Here is an 18,249-nt window from a genome sequence, read left to right on the forward strand (position 1 = left end):
ACACTGGGAAACTTACAGAAATAGGGTTACAGTTTGGAAAGGAAACTGCAACTGTAACAAATTGCCTGGTTACTCATACAGGTGTTTTAGATCCATCACATGTCAACCCATATATTCTTCACTTCCTGGTTTAAATGACATTACAATGACATTTGTGCAGCACAAATATTTCTCAGCCATTGTTAACCTTAGCTTATAAAATAGAGGCCACATGTTATCTTTATATTGGCTTCTCAGATGTTCTCAAGATACTGAGTGGGTGCCAACCAATCATTCTAAAAAAATAAAGTACTCAGAAGTACCACAAAGCACAAAGAAGTCTATGCAAAAATCATCCAGAATCGGTGATCTCACAGCCACAGAGCAGGACAGACAAGTGGAAATAGAACTAATGAAATGAATAAATTTCCAATAGTAACAACTAAATTCATCAATGAACTGCCACATCTGCCACGTCTTTTTAACATACAGAGTTTACAAATGATGCAACGAGTATAATAATTCAGTTGATTTCATTTATATCTGACAGTGGCATTTCCAACTGATGAAATCCCTCTCTCTCAATTATGTTTGGCTTACTGTTAATAATGATGCCATTAATTGTTTGCAATGTGGATGTTGTCATCTGTTAACCACTAATAATACAGTTATTTATTTAAAAATAAATACATTGCTACATCTTCAATATATTAACTATGTTTTAAGTCAGTACATTTGTCCACAGTCCTTGGTGAACATTTTTAGCATATTAAAGAACTTAAGTTTAAAACTGTGGTTATAGTATTGTTAAAGTGGAGCAAAACATATATTATAGTTACATCAAATGCTACAGAGTTACCGAGTATTATTTACATTGGCTAGTGACATAGTGATTAACTTGGCAACTGCAAATATGTGCCAGTGTTTCTCTCACTGGTTTAATTTATTGTCTTACTATTCTGATAGTACTTGTTGAACTTTGATAAAAAGAGATATATTCATTTCCAGTTTTAACATCAGTATAACGTTTTAATTTGGTTTCTAGTTACTTTCAATTTGCTTTCTACACCATAAATGACCGTGGCTCTTTCAAAAAACATATAGTTCATTATTTCTTAGCAAAGCCATTTGAAGGGCAACACTGTTGCAAGGATCAAATGTAAGCACCAGTGCTGACTAATGTTAAGTTACTCTGTAGTGTGTCTGAGAAGTCCTTGTACATGTACGCTAAAACAGTGTATTGTATGTTGCATCTTAAAGTACGTATGTATAAAAACAATGTATCCAGCAGATCTGGTTGTACACCACAGTGCATTACACAGAGATCTATATGTTGTGATGACCTCCTCAATATCTTGCACAGCATCTCAGGAGTTATGCGTTGAAAGATTTCTCAACACTTTTGAACAATTCCTCATTAGTATTGTACCAATACTGAGCTACATGGGGGCCGAGTTGTCTGGTGTGGTACTGTCCAGACTTCATGGTGGCCATTTCAATGCAAATGGCACTGGAGAATTTGCTGAACCATTGCTCAATCTAGTGGCCTCAAAATCGTTCAACAAGGAACTCATGAACCCGATTAGCAAAGTGTGCTGATCTCCATCCTCTTGTAAACCCATGATGCTTGAGCTCTTTGTCTTTTTTTAAGTATTATGATGACATCTTGGTGCATATCATGATGTGCATTCCTTTCCAACTTCTTCACATATTCCTTAAATCAGAAAACCATATTAAACCCTTGAAAACAAAAATGTATCACACATTCATCACAAAATATTACTCTCAAGAGTGACAGACAGCATTTGGACAATGTGACAGCAAAGTACAGCAGGCTGCAACTTACTGCTCCATGTTATTGTTATATAATTTATGCACAGACATTGGTCTAAATACTTTCATTACTGAATATCTTTTTATTACGGTAATATACTGTTGACTGCATTACTTGAAGTTCAGTTGCTCTTTTGTGAAGACATTTCACTGGAAACTCCTCAATAACTTGAATGATGGTGGCACACATTTCCTCTCACATTTTCTTATTTCTACTACTCAACCTGTTCTTAACACTCCCTGAAATAAAAGCAGGGTTGATTTAAGAGGTGGAGCTTTGTTTAAGTAATCTAAAGACACTCATTATCTATATCATTGTTTTCCATTTTTCATTACATTTGTGAACATACATGTGACTAGTCACTGATGTGTCCTCTCATCTACATCTACATCTATGTTCCATTGCAAATAGAGTGAGGGGAAAACAATTGTATATATGCCACCATACAAGCCCTAATTTCTCATAGCATATCTTCACGGCCCGTATGCAAAATGTACATTGGAGGCAGTAGAATCATTATGCAGTCATCTTCAAACACTGGTTCTCTAAATCTTCTCAACAGTGTTCCTTGCAAAGAATAACGAATTCCGTCCAGGGACCATTTGAGGTCCTGAAGCATGTTCGTAACACTTGCATGTTGTTTGAACCTACCAGTAACAAATCTAGCAGCCAACCTCTGAACTGCTTCAATGTCTTCCCTTCATCTGATCTGATACAAATCCCAAACACTCAAACAGTACTCAAGAATAGGTTGCACTAGCGTCCTATATGCGGCCTGCCTTACAGGTGAACCACATTTTCCTAGGATTCTCCAAATAAACTGAAGTCAACTATTCACCTTCCATATCACAATCCTCACATAGTCATTCCATTTCATATTGCTTTGCAATGTTATGCCCAGATGTTTAAATGATGTTACTGTGCCAGCAGGAAACTATTAATGCTGTATCTGAACATTATTGATTTGTTTTTTTCTACTCATCCACATTAACTTACATTTCTCTGCACTTAGGCCTAGGAGCCATTCATCACACTGACAAGAAATTTTGTCTAAGTCATCTTGTATCCCCCTCCAGTCATTCAACTTCAGCATCTTACCATACACCACAGCATCATCAGCAAAGAACAGCAGATTACTGCCCACCCTGCCTGCCAAAACATTTATGTATGTATAGAATAATAGTAGTCCTATCACATTTACCTGGGGCACTCCTGATGATACCCATGTCTCTGATGAACACTCACTGTTGAGGACAACATACTGGGTTCCATAACTAAAGAAGTGTTTGAACCACTCACATATCTGTGAACCTATTGCATCTTCTTTAACAGCCTGCTGTGAGACACCATGTCACATGCTTTCAGGAAATGAGGGATCTGCCTGTTGCCCTTCATCCATAGTTCAGAGTATATCATGTGAGAAAAGGGCAATCTTTTTGCAAAAGCGATGTGTTCTAAAACCTTTACTGGTCTCAAGAAAATTTATTATATTCGAAATGAGAATGTGTTCAAGGATTCTGCAGCAAACTGATGTTAGGGATATTGGTCTGTAATTTTGTGTGTCTGTTCTTTTGCCCTTCTTATACACAGGAGTCACCTGCACTTTCTTCCAGTTGCTTGGTACTTCGTGCTGGGAGATAGATTTTCAATAAATGCAAGCTAGTTAAAGGACCATTGCTGTAGAGTACTTCTTGAAAAACGAGACTGGGATTCCATCTGAACCTGGTGATTTATTTGTTTTCAGCTCTTTCAGTTGGTTCTCTATGCCAAGGATGCTTATTACTATGTTGTCCATACAGGAGTCTGTTCAATGGTCAAACAATGGTGCGAAACTTCCTGTCAGTTTAAAACTGTGTGCTGGACCAAGACTCAATCTCAGGACCTATACCTTTTGCTGGCAAGTGCTCTACCAGCTGAGGTACCCAAGCATGACTCATGACCCATCCTGACAATATTACTTCTGCCAGTACCACATCTCCTACCTTCAACGCACATTCTGCTGCATAGAGAAAATTTCATTCTCAAAACATACCCCAGGCTGTGGCTAAGCCACGTCTTCACAATATGCTTGCTTTCAGTAGTGCTAGTCCAATATGTTTTGCAGGAGAACTTCTGTGAAGTGTGGACTGTAGGGGATGAGGCACTTGCAGAAGTAAAATTATGAGGACGGGTCACGACTCATGCTCAGGTAGCTCAGTTGGTACAGCACTTTCCCCTAAAGCAAAGGTCCTGAGTTCAAGTCTCTGTCTGGCTAACAGTTTTAATCTGCCAAGAAGTTTCATAACACCACACATTTTGCTGCAGACTGAAAATTTCACTGTCGAAACACCGATATGTTTGTATGATTTTCCTCCATGAACAATGTCTTGAACATGAAATTTAAAACTTTGGCTTTCATTTTGCTATCTTCAACTGCCACACCAGACTGGTCAACAAGTAACTGGATGGAATCTTACAGCCACTTAGCAGTTTGACATAGGACTAGAATTTTCTTTGGTTCTCTGCCAGATCTTTTGCTAACATATGGTGATGATAATTTTTGTATGCTTTGCGCAATGATCTTCTCACAGACGCATGAATCTCTACTAACCTCTGCTTGCTGTCATTTGCACATTTTCTTTTGAAATGATAGTACAAAAGCCTCTGCTTACTCAGCGTTTTCCAAACCTTGTTATTAAACCATGGAGTGTCTTTTGCATTCCTGATCCACTTACTAGGCACTTAGTTCTCCAGACCACGATTTACAATCTGCTTTAACTTTGCCCAAAGTTCCCCTATGCCCCTCTTACTGGAGCTAAGTGATATCAGTTCACTGTCTAAGTGAGATGCTAACAACTGCTTATCTGATTTTTTCTAGCAGAAAACTTTTCTAACCTTCTTAACTGATTTATTAATTTTTATAACCATAGCTGCTAAAATGACATCATGATTGCTAATCCCTGTTTCTACACTGATGTCAATAAGTTCCAGCCTATATGTAGCTACAATGTCTAAAATATTTCCCTTATGCCTGGGCTGCTGAACTAACTGCTCAAGACAGTTTGCAGAAAAAGTGTTCAAAAGTACTTTGCATGACTGTCTAGCTGTACTTCCTGCAGTGAATCCATAGAGAGCCCACTTTATACTCGGTAGGTTAAAGTCACCTTCAACTAATATTGCATGACTGGGTATTTCCATGTTACTGACAACAGACTTCCTTTAAATTACTCTAGAACCGCCACAGCAGAATCGGGTGACCGGTAAACTCAAGTTCGACCTCAGTAGTGACAATATTTTTGTCAGCTGCAATGAACACTCCCTGTCCTATGGCCCCTAATCTGCCTTTACAGTATATGTTGCATAATTTGCTAAATATCTCAGAGCATTCCGCTTTGGGTTTCAGCCAGCTCTTGGTCCCGAGAACAATTTCAGAGCAAGAACTTTCCTGGAGGGCAGTAAATTTGGGAACATTGTTATGAATACTTTGACAATTTTCTGATAAAATTTTGACAGTTGAAGTGTATCTGCTCTGAATGTGATCTGACTCTCCTTGCTGTGTTTTGACTGGCAAGTGTTCATCAGAGTACCTCAAACTACCAGCTAGCCTAAAAAACCCTCATGTGCACTCCACAAATACTCTGTTACCTGAGTAGCTGCTTCCTTTGTGTAGTGCACCCCTGACCTATCAGAGGAGTCCTACAAACCCCCCGCTGATAATGTGAGGCTACAACAGGAAAAATAAAATATTGAAACAGACTAATACAACACTGATATTGGTAACAATGTTTTGTCCACCTCAAATGTGATATATCAATAATAAAACAACTATTTATTTCCCCAATTGTACAAAGTCAAAATAGGTACTAGGACTTCTCAGACACCCTGTACAGAGTGCTGCTTTTTCTAGAAATTTCTGCAATGATGTCATATCTGAGAGGCATGAAGATTGAGATTGTTGTAGAAATCAAATTTGAATGGTGATGTTACATTATTCTACATATCACTGCAAGAAAATGACCTGGACAGTTCACTGCTGGAACAGTTAGCAGTAACTTCTGGTAAACCTTCCGGGATGTAAGGTTAGCAGTAAGCTTCTCAAAGGTCTGAGTAAATGCTTCATTCCAAGAAGACTGCACATGTAATTATAATAGTTTTGAATCTCTTTCACAGCACATTCAACATAGCAGGATGCATAAAAAAACGTAACTACTCTCTGAATGTTCTGGACAAAATCATGCTCCTTATTCACAGCATCATGCTTTATCTTAAGTTTATTAAATGTTTAATGTATACAGCTGCTCAATAGTTTAGTGTCTTTTCCCTAAGCTAATGAAAGTACATGCACTACTTGTACCATCAGTATATAGTGTTACATCTTAATTAAATGAATGTGAAAGTATGAGTGACTAGGGAATGAGGAGCTGAAAATTTTTACAAACTTAACAGTTCTTCATTCTATTGGTCTATACAAGACACTAACAGTAACAGGATTGAGTTATCTGAAATATGGTGTAACACATGTATTTGTGTTTTTTATGAGTTGTTTACCATTTACAGAAACTGAATTACTGGGTAATTTAATCAATATCATACTTATCCACAACACTACTTTTAGAGTTTGCAAAAACAAAACACAAGTAAACAAAGAAGCTGAATAAGCCTTTGTTGAAGCTACTGGATAGATTCAAACTGATTACAGCTGACACCATTTTGAAGACTATTTAAAATTTTGAGTCTGTTTCTTTTCAAACTTCTGTCAGTTTACCTTTCATTATGTGGTAATGGAAATCCATCAAGTGCCCACTTTATGTTGGGAGTGGGGTTTCCAGAAGCAACACATTTCAGTGAAATTGGTTGACCTGGTTGAATTGTCTGTCTGATGAAGCGATAAACAAATTGTGGTGGAGTGTCTGAAATTAAAAAAAAAAAAAAATGACAATTTTTAAAATGTAGATAACCATTGAATGAGTAATACATAAATTTTCAGTTTCAGTAAATGATATCAGTTATAAAAGTTAGTTGTATTTAACAAAGAATTTTTTGTTATGGAATGACAAACCAAATCATTTCAACTTACGGCAGTGATTCATAGCAGCTTATCAACAATTTTGGAATTTTAAAAGTTTAAGACATGCATCAGAAATCATAAATACGCTAACAAATTAATTTGATATGCTAATAATGCTGATATGCTTATAATTTGACATGATAATAAAATAATTTGATAGATTACCGTATTTACCCGAATCTAAGCCGCACCTGAAAAATGAGACTCGAAATAAAGGGGAAAAAAAAAAATCTCAAATCTAAGCCGCACCTGAAATTTGAGACTCGAAATTCAAGGGGAGAGTAAAGTTTTAGGCCGCACCTCCAAATCGAAACAAAGTTGGTCCATTGTAATATGAGACACAATTTAGGTCGAATGAATGACGATACAGCTACAGTAGATTGGTTCGAGTCGAAAGCTTAGCAGTTAAGCTTTACCAGGTAGCCATTGCTATGCGTCAGGCGCTCCGTCCGTATTTATACGGATACCCTTCCTTTTTCACGTGCTTCGTCTGGTTTGAATTGATTGCTTATTTTGCTTTGATCTGATAAGTGCCGTTTTCTATGTTATAGGTGTTTACGTCAGTCACTCTAAGCTGAAAATGCATTACTATACTGTGTCATGCATTGTTTGACGCATTCGATAGTGCATGTTTACAGCCTGTCGCTGCTCGCGGCATGGCTTGCTTTTGTGCGCGCTACCGCCGCCTACAATTAAAAAAAGAGAGGAATCGTCTCATTAGCGAAACAATGGCAAGAGACTGCTATTTGTTGTTACTTACACTGCTGCTTTCTTTGATAATGATCAACAAGAACCAAATAATAGACTGCGTATGATAGAACATCTTCTGAACGAGAGTTTGGCGAAAATTTTTCTCCGTTTGAAACTCTTTGCGGCCGCTTCTTTAGTACATCAAATTCTGCACAGAAATTAGTCATCTTAGATTTAAAAATCTAGTCAGTTGCCGTGCTTCATTTCTGACTGTATCACTATTAGGCATAAGAGTAATACGAATATAAACATGACACGATACGTATATTCTTCCGCGTTTGCTGTTGTCTCACTCTAGTTTCGTAGTTTATTTGTCAGACAGGATTTAAATGAGATAGAAGCAAACACGAAAGAATACATGGCAAAATGTTTATATTCGTATTATTCTTATGGTGAAGAGAATACTGCATGTGATTCACATTTCATCAGGTTCCTATTAGCAACCATCTCTTCTCACAGGTAGGAAAAAATTCAGAACGTAGAGTTGGCCATATTGACAAAAATCCCAGTATTACCAGTCGGATTTTCGTAGTACATTGAAATTCGAAGATGAACAATACGGAATTTGTATTTACTTCGTTGGATAATGTATCAAAAAGCAGTGGTCGAAACTCGGGCGGAGAAAAAAAACTCGTCTTCCAATTTTTTTTAAAATTTTATTTACTGACGCAGAGGTTTGGCGCCAGTATTTATCTTTGTGCGTACAAAGGATGCCTGTGTAGCGCTACATATATTCGACGGCAGAAGTTAGTTGTGGCGGCACCTATCAACATTTTTCAGAACTTCCGCTTGCTTTGCACTCGATTCTAAGCCGCAGGCGGTTTTTTGGATTACAAAAACCGGAAAAAAAGTGCGGCTTAGATTCGAGTAAATACGGTAAGTGCATTATATTGAGTAATCTTCAAAAAGTCAGTCTGTTCAGGATATGGCTTGCATGCATGGATGCTGACTGGACAAAACACACTGAACATTCACTGTGAGACAGTACCAATAATAATAGGATGGATATGTTGCTAACCAACAATCTTTCAAAGGTTATTCAGGATTTTTTTTGCTGAGTGGCTTGAAATAAGCATGAACTTCAGCAGTTTGCTGCCAAGAAAAGATTATTGTTCTTACTGACTGAAGAGGACTAAGAAACATACCTTGGACATCTCCTTTGTAAAGGGACTTTGTAAATGACGTGACATTGATAATTCATATCTTTACGCCATTTTAACATGACAAAGCGTCAATATAAGTGACATTAAGGACCACTTTCAGATGCGGTTAACACAATGATGAATTAGTTGCAGTGGTTCTGTTCCATGACCAGCTCTTTCAACAGGTATGATACTTACATCTTACTTCCTTTGGACTCATATTTATTCTGTTCATTCCAGGAACAATGAAGGTTGTACATGAACAGTTATTACTGTATACCATACATTGCACATTACACATAGATGAAGTGTCTAGAAACATACATAATATTAACAGCTTCTTTGAATACTGAATTCGCAGCTGCAAGAAGGAAGACTTTTCCTAAATCACATCAAGCCAGTACTTAGTAATGTCACAACCCCTTGATACTGCAGTAACTTGATTCTCCATGGTGGACTTTACAAGGTATGAGGTGCACTTTTTCATAGGTGAACACTTTTAATGTTACTCTCCACAATCACTAAGAGTTGTCTTACATGGAAAACATGTCTTGAGGTGTGCCTTGGACGTTTCAAGTCCAAATCTCAATGTACAAGTATTTAGGGATTTCGATATTGTCCATGCTGCTTCATGTCCTAGTGCGTCTTTCTGATGTATGAGTTGGGAGTGCCTGGTCTACATCTCTGAGATGATATGGATCACATATTGGCAGAGCATCAGACATTGCTCAGCTCTCTCTGCCTACTGATCTCAACTGATACCTGAGGATGCAATATCTGAGAGAATATATTCTTTATCACAGTGAGTTGGTCTTAATCAGCAAACATTTCACACATTTCATTTCAGGCAGTGTCTACTTGTTCTCTATGGTGCAACCTACACCAAACAGAACATGCATCACATGTTGTGCAGAAGTTCTAGAGCTGAGTTGGGTTTTTCGAGTTTGTATCAACAAATTTGCGAAAAATACAATTTCTTGCAGACATTTGTGTTTAGTGTTTACACAATATTTTCCACTCTCAAAGCTCTGTCCAGTGTTACTCTTTTGATGTTGAACAGTGGTCCAAATGAATGTCCACCCATTTCACTTAGAATTTTTTGTCAAATATCTAGATTACTTTGTAGTTGACACTATCATAGACTTGGTTTTCAGAATAACTGAAATCACTGGCATTGTATCCTATCATGGTGATGCTAAAGTGTTTGCAACTGTTAATAATGTGACAGATAGTGTAGTCTACTGTGATCATACTGGTTGTAATACAGAACAGCTGCTTTAAGGAAACAGTTCTGCTGACAATTAGAAAAGACATTGAACAGTACAACAATAAAAATGCAAGTGTTTTGTCTGATGGTTATCACTTTACTTATGATTTTTATTTTTCGAGTTTTGGTTGTTCGCTCCTTTATATATGATATGATGGACATAAGAATAACATAAACAATTAACTTATTTCCTTTTAAACAGAAGTTCACCTTGGATAATCCCAGAGACATTGTACATATAAAAGGTCAACAGAAAATTACTATGTAAAAAAACCAGAGGACACCATGGGTCTAAGATACGAAAACAGTCAGGAGCAAGAGGAGAATAGTGTTTAATATCCTATCGACAACAAGGTCATTAGATACAGAACACAAACTTGGAATAAGGAAAGATGGAGAAGGAAAGCAGATGTGCCCTTTCAAAGGAACTATCCCAGCATTTGTCTTAAATGATTTAGGGAAATCATGGGAAACCACTCAAGAGACTTCCCTGAACAGCCTCTGGAAGTTTGTTGTTAGACCTCAGATATAGACTGTAGAGACATTGATAAATGGTTTTCAAATGTGCAGACCAGCTGAAGTTTCACTAACATACATGAAAACTGCAACACCAGGAATGAGACTTGTGACTGAAATGGCCTCATACGTACCAGTTCAGTGAAAACAGTCATTAGCATTACAAAATCGTAGGTTGATCTCAGACTTCAAGATTCAGTAGTAGTGGCCTGAGTTCAAAGAGGACCTGTGTGTATTTCTGGAGAACCTCCTTCCCCCCCCCCCCCCCATCCCACCCTGCAGCCAGACAGTTTGGATGTTCAATGGTCTATGGTTCACACGAACAGCATGAAACCTTTTCTTCGAAAAAGACTTCCACAACCCTATTTACATGGGCTGGGCCTTATCCCACTGAAATATAGGGTTGTGGAGTTCCCTAAAGGAAGGGCAGTACTTTAGACACCAAAACCTCTCTCATGTACCAGCTACTACTCACCCTTTCCTCATTATATACTAAGCTGACAAAAGTCATGGGACAGCTTATGATTCACGTGCTTATGGCAACACGATGGGGTGTACCAAGAATACCAAACTTCAGCATTGTCTCTCACTGCAGACAACACAGAGGTTGATCACCGTCACTTAATGACTAAGAGCAGCGGCATTTGTGCACAGTCGTCAGTGCTAACTGACAAGCAAGCATGAGATAATGTGGGATGTATGACAAACATATCCATTAAGACAATGACTCTAAATGGCTGGAAAACTGTGACCTCATCAGATAAGTCCCAATTTCAGTTGCCAAGAGCTGATGGTAAAGTACGAGTATGGTGCAGACCCCACAAAGACATGGACACCAGCTGTCAACAAGACAGTGTGCAAGCTGGTGGTCCCCCACAATGGTGTGGGCTGTGGTTACACGGGATAGACTGGATCCTCTGATCTAGCTGAACTGATCATTGAATGTAAATGGTGATGGGAGATGATTTGCAGCCACTCATGGACGTCATGTTCCCATACACCACTGGAATTTCTATGGTTGACAATGCACCAGGTCAAAATTGTCCGTAATTGGTTTGAAGAACTTTCTGGACAGTTAAAGCGAATCATTTGGCCATCCAGATCATCCAACATGAATCCAGTCTAAAATTTGTGTCCGCCGCCAGTAGCTGAGTGGTCAGCACGACAGAGTGCCATTCCTCAGGGCCCGGGTTCGATTACGAGCTGGGTCGGAGATTTTCTCCGCTCAGGGACTGGGTGTTGTGTTGTCCTAATCATCATCATTTCATCCCCATTGACGCGCAAGTCGCCAAAGAGGCGTCAGATCGAAAGACTTGCACCTGGCGAATGGTCTACCCTATGGGAGGCCTTAGTCACACGACATTTATTTTAACATTTATGTGACATAATCGAGAGGCCAGTTCATGCACAAAATCCAGCACTGGCACAACACTCACAGTTATGGACAGCTATAAAGGCAGCATGGCTCAATATTTCTGCAGAGGACTTCCAACGACTTGTTGAATCCATGCCATGTTGAGTTGCTGCCAGGCAAATTATGAAAGTATGTATAATAATCAAAGCTCGAATAGTGTATCAGTGAGCCTTAGATACATCACATTTGGTGTTTGTCCTCTATGCCTCCCAACACTGAAGGCTGCCAGTTTGCGGTCACCACAGCAGCATCAAACATATAGCCAGCCATCCCATCACAGTAGGACTCCAAATATACTTCCTTTGAATGAAAAGTTCCAGGACAGGACTTTTTTATTTCTGAGTTCGCAATATCTAAACACGAACAAATGTTTTTACTGTTACCTAGTATGTGTACGTGCTTGAAATGACCTAAACCATGTTTCTGCACCAACTCACTAGGTGGCATGTCTCTGCTTAGCAACACACTGTTTGGGTTCTTGGCGAATTAGTTGTGGTGACTCAGTAGGTGCTGATTGTGAGCAAAGAGTGAATATTAAGTTCTGCTTTAAGCTCGGAAAAATCCTTGTGAATCTAGGATAACTATGAGGAAACATACGTAGGTGAGGCACTTTCAAGAAATCGTGTTTTCGGGTGGCACAAAAGGTTTCGTAAAGGTACAGATTCAGAGCAAGACGATCTCAGAGCTGAACGCCCGCCTACAGCACATACTGATGCAAACGTGGAGCGTGTAAGGCTGCCGGCAGACGGACCGTGCCGTCGAACGTTAACGTTGAGCGTCCCGAGTTCAATGTGCTGCTGAATACTCAGAAACGATGCGACTTGTGCATTCGGTAAGTGGGCCCCAATGTGTAATATGCGATCTCAACGCGCCCCAGCGGCAGCTGTCGGGTGTATCTGGCTTGTAAATCAAACTGTTTACGAAATGGATGGGTGTGAAATTCCTATATTAGGTCTACTAAAACGTACTTTTCTCCCTTGTCCATATGATAGTCAGGTTGCCCTATCTGTAGCACACATACATAAAAACTTCAATATCCGCGAATAAGAACTCTTCAGAAAATTTGCATTCCTTATTGCCTATTAGCTAATAACTTTCTCTTTTGTGTAATCAAAAATTAAATATAGGAAACATAAAACCAGTAAAGACAAGAGACAAGCAAGACAGCACACATTTCTTCAAGTCGTCCATGTTTTTCTCTGTAATCTTGCAACAGCTGTACATGGCGTGCTTTCCTTTCTGCGAAATAATCTATTACCTCATCAAAGTTCGTCAAACGTAAAAATGTCGTTGTCTAATACCGAAAAAGCCGTTAATACAAATAGTAACCAAGACTGTTGTGGTTTCACCATTTGATTACGTCTATTTCGTCATGGTCTGCCAGATAAGACGGAATGGGTCTTTCTAACGTTGCAGCAGTTGTAACACACGCCAAATAAGGGAGGCTGTTTTTGCACATATGGTCATTTTTATCCACCTTATTTACATAAATAACACGACAAAATACAATTCACGAAGTACCAATATCAAACGCCTGTTAGGCCTACTACATGCAAAAAGTTTTATGTTAGGAAATAGTTTCACATCTCAGTCATATGCTCCTGTTTCTCAAACGTGAGATCGAAAAGTAGTAGTACGAAATTATTATATAATTTGGAACTGTCATATGCTTCCATATAATTTGTGTGATGTCCTTGTTTCTTCTCCTTCCTCATTCTCACAAACAATATTGTCATCACTAATTCCGTAACTACTCCTGTCATTGTCAAAACTTATTCTCCATTAACTTCACTAAACGTGCCAGAATCACCGGTTCAGTTATCCAGCGTTTATTCCCCGATTAAGCTTAACTGGCCCTTGGTAGTTTAGTGATCTGGCAAAATTTTATTTTCTTGGATACACCGAGAAGATAATACGTAATCTTTCTTACCTGTTATTCCTGATAATAGTTTATTTCCACTATGGTAGTCTGAATCTATGGATGTCGCTAATAATTATAACAACGCTTATCATTCTCACACCAAATCAACTACAGAAACAAACAGCGATTGGCATTCACCCGTTCGGGTTTATTCGGGTCAGCTCGTATAGCCATGTCCCCTTTTGTCTGCGAGAAAGTTTTTTTTTTTCTTTCTTTTTGCAGTGACCAGTTTTCGTCCAATGAGCTGGGCGAGGTCAGAAGGGGAGGCCGACAAGTGTTTGCCATCTTTTGGCCTGTTGGCAATGACAGAATTGACACGCATGCCCTGCAATCTTTCTCAAACGATTTTATAGAAACTATTAGGTAAAAAATTTCGTTTTTGCTTTACTTGTTGCTTTATATGTCAGGTTCATTATGATGTGACAATCATTTCATTAGAGGTCATAGTTATTGGGATATTTACGTGGAAGTAAGACCTTGCGTGAAATTCGAGAAAGTTTGCAATGAAAAATAGGGTCGCTAGGATGGTGTGTCTGGTGCATATTACAAATATGTTGCTGCGTATGAAATTTAGCAAACATATTGACTTTTTCTTTATACTTGGTTGGAAGTCTCTATCTGACATCAATCTCAAGAGAATTGATCTGACATACCTTACTTATTTGCGATCGCACCGGTCCAGCAATAAAGCCAGAGTGAAATATCCACAACATTCCCCATATTTCATAAACAGTTTGAGGTATCGAAATGAGATTGTGGGAAATGGTAGCACATAAACAGCGGAGTACTTTGCCGTATGGCAATAACTACAGGTTTTATAGCTGAAAGAATGTAATTTTTAAGGGACATTGATAGCTGGTGAAATGAGAAATGCTATGGGTTTTGGAACAACGTAAGTGGAGTCATTACACGTTTATTTTGTACTGAGGATGTGCTTTTCCTCAGTTCCCCACTTACTAAACCACTATTTCAGAATTCTCTCGCATTTGCGTCTGCACAACGTGTTAGTGAGCAAATTTTAACATGGCAAGAAGAAAAATGTGTAGGGTTTACTCAAAATTCTCCACCTATGACTTCTCTCTGAAAGCTACAAATGGTTAACAAACCAGACGAAGATAAATCGCTGTATTTTCAGCGGAATTATTTTTAGATACCAACCAAAGAAGAGGTGACAGATCTTTTTGAATGGCCACCACGCAAGTGTGGGCATGGAGGGGCGCCGCTTAATATCTACCAAAAATGTGAGTGTACGCTTCAGTTTAGAGTCGCACTTTCAATCCAGCGCTCGGGATTTCCCCTATATCGCTCTAAGCGAGTCCCCGCCACTGCTGCGCTCCCCATGCCTCCCCATGCTTCCCCAGCCGACTGCTCATCTAGCGGCCATGGCATTTAGCGTGCAATATACACCTTGCACGCATTCAAATGTCAACTGATGATTCGAATTTGGCCCCACCTGGATAGAACCATACGTTAGCCCACATTCCTGTCGAAGGTTATAACTGGGAATGACAATGTAGATTGCAGTCTTTGAGAGTAAAGGAATAGTTCACCGTGAGTATGTTCCTCCAGGTCAAACAGTGAACCTCTTTACATCAAGGTCTTGAAACGTTTGCGACAAGCAATTGGATGTCACCGAGCTGATTTGTGGTATTCTCAGGACTGGTTCTTACTGCATGACAATGCAAATCCCAACACTGCCGTATCTGTTTCCGACTATCTGGCCAGACATCCTATTATTGCCATCCCACATCCGCCATAGTCGCCCAAACTCTCGTCTTGCGTTCTTTTCTTTCCTTCTTCTTCTTTTTTTTTTTTTTTTTCGCGAGTGAAAATGCGACTCAAAGAAAACTTGATCAAGATATCACAAACATCCAACGGGCCGTGACAAATGAGCTTACAAGCATCGCAACTGAAAATTTCCCTGCTTACATCCAAGACCTTCAGAAACGTTGGCAACCGTATATAGATAGGCAAGGGGTCAACTTCGATAGGCTCATGACTTGGTAGGTGAAATTTTTTATTAATTTTTTTTTAATACTGTCCTGGAACTTTTCTAACAAAGGGAGTATAACATTTTGCCAATTAGTGCATGAACAACGCTGTTAATATACCATGGCAGTAAGAAAATTTCGTGCTCTCTGGATAATGGAAGCCAACGATAAGTCATATGAAGGGCAGAAGTGGAAAACATTCTACATGTCAAATCTCACATTTTTCAGGAAAATAAAAAACAGTGTATATTTTTGTACATAACTTATTTATATCAATAACACTGAGTATATATTCTGATATCACAGAATTATGCTGCCCATCTCATCACTACAAAAAATAGAGACAAATTAGAACATAAATTCGGTTATTTATTAAGAAAGTTGTAAGTGCCATTCAGAAAACTGACTGGTTCTGAGTGCCAATAAGAAAGGTTCAAAGTGTTATTAATACAGAGGCACTACGTTTTATTTGTAGTAATAAAAAGTACCTAAATTCGGCAGAAATGTTTTAACTATAGCTGAACTGTAGTCAACACAAACAATTTCTCATTTTATTTACATTTTTTAGGGTTCCTCACCTCAATACATAAAAACGAAACCCTTATACGATCGCTTTGTTGTCCGTCAGTTCAGACTCCTTTTTCTCAGGAACGGATGGAGGTATTAAACTGAAATTCAAGTAAAATACTAAGGTCTACGGTAGCTTGGCGTTGTACAAAATTTAAACTTCTAAGTCAGTGCTATCAGAGGATACATCTATTTATGTGGTGAACTACCTGTAGGACTATACATAATTATGTTTGTACGGAACTCTCAGAGAGCGCGAGTCCATCTCGCACGTGTCCAGTTTTTAGAAGGGAATAACAAAATTAAATTCATGATAAAATCTCTCAATATTGACTTCTGTTTCTTACACAACTCCACTCTTGAGATCAGATGCTACAAAATTTACTGTACAACTCCCTGTGCTGTGGAGGAATAAAAGGCGCTGGCCACTGTGGCCGAGCGGTTCTAGGCGCTTCAGTCCGGAACCGCGCTGCTGCTACGGTCGCAGGTTCTAATTCTACCTCGGGCATGGATGTGTGTGATGTCCTTAGGTTAGTTAGGTTCGAGTAGTTCTAAGTTTAAGGGACTGATGACCTCAGATGTTAAGTCCCATAGTGCTCAGAGCCATTTGAACCATTTTTTGAATAAAAAGCAACATTGTCCACAGGTCCTTCTGTTTTACAACTTAAAAACATGGCTGGTCTTTCAGATGAAGTACGGCAAGGCTTAAATCTGCCGTGGTCATTCCTATTTTCAATACACTGAGGTTCTTCCAGTCTTCTGTTTCAGAGTAAGAATTTTTAACAGCTATTTGAGATGGAAGAGTGTGAGACACTTCGATGATACCACATTTGGAGACCGTACGCGCATGAATTGTGCTGGCATTTGGAACTCCTGAGGGGAGCACTGCTTGGTACAAAGACCATGTGCCCTCTAGTAATGAATGTTTGGAACATTTCCTTCATGATTTGACACTTTGAACAAGTACAAGGACATGCGACAGAGTACCGAGAACACAATAGCACTGATGACGCATTTTTGGATAAATATTGGGCACATCACATTTTACACGTACAATTTTCAGAAGTTCAGCAGACGGTATCAAAATGACAACACAGGCAGGTCCATCTCCATGGAAGTGCTCAACGTCGAAATTACATTGCGGCAGGAATTGAACGGTTTGTTATGGTAGTTCAATGTCGATCATTCCTTGCTATGATCACATTCCGTGGTTCATTATTTGTTCGTTGCTGCGTACATTCCAAAAACACATTTTACTGTTGTAGCACAATTCCGTTTACGAGCCGAAATTTCTTAACAAATCCACTTTCCACCGTCTGATCATTCTTCCATGTTCGAATTCACTCATATATTAATAGTGCGCTTTTTGACGTCGAAGACAGTAGATTCTACTGACACTTGCATCCATATTTCCAATCTGATGATTCTTCACTACTTGTAGATCACATAAGAGAGGGAGCTGATTGACTTACGTGTCCAACTTTATGAGAGAGTGTCATTTATTAGTACCAGTACTGCACTTTTCTACGCAGTCTACTAGTTTGGATCCATACAGTTTAGTTATTTTTTGTTTTGGATGTTGCAATGTTTACAATTACCAATGTCTTTGTTTAAAATATTTGAAAATTAATTAGGTTGCTTAGAACAAAAAAGATCTAAATTTGCTGACTTTTGACAAAAATAAGTGTAAGTAGCAGATGAAGTAGGAACGCCGTTTTTTAAAATTCAGTGATTCCCAGTTTTCCGTGTACACAGTAACCATGACTACAGCTGTTCCGCATTCGCGACCCGAAACGAATAATCTGAATTGATCGAATCACT

The 18,249-nt window shown here is 38.9% G+C and overlaps 1 protein-coding gene across 1 annotated transcript in view; it reads right to left on the reverse strand.

Moving 5' to 3' along the window:
- Positions 1 to 18,249, reverse strand: part of LOC126184293 (Down syndrome cell adhesion molecule-like protein Dscam2) — a 595,669-nt gene that overhangs the window by 380,077 nt on the left and 197,343 nt on the right. The window contains exon 5 of the mRNA XM_049926671.1: positions 6,558 to 6,702. Coding sequence (XP_049782628.1) covers positions 6,558 to 6,702 — 145 coding nt within the window. The remainder of the gene's footprint in view (positions 1 to 6,557; positions 6,703 to 18,249) is intronic.

The sequence above is a fragment of the Schistocerca cancellata genome, chromosome 4 (genome assembly GCF_023864275.1).
Source record: "Schistocerca cancellata isolate TAMUIC-IGC-003103 chromosome 4, iqSchCanc2.1, whole genome shotgun sequence".
In the NCBI taxonomy this organism is placed as follows: Eukaryota; Metazoa; Arthropoda; class Insecta; order Orthoptera; family Acrididae; genus Schistocerca; species Schistocerca cancellata.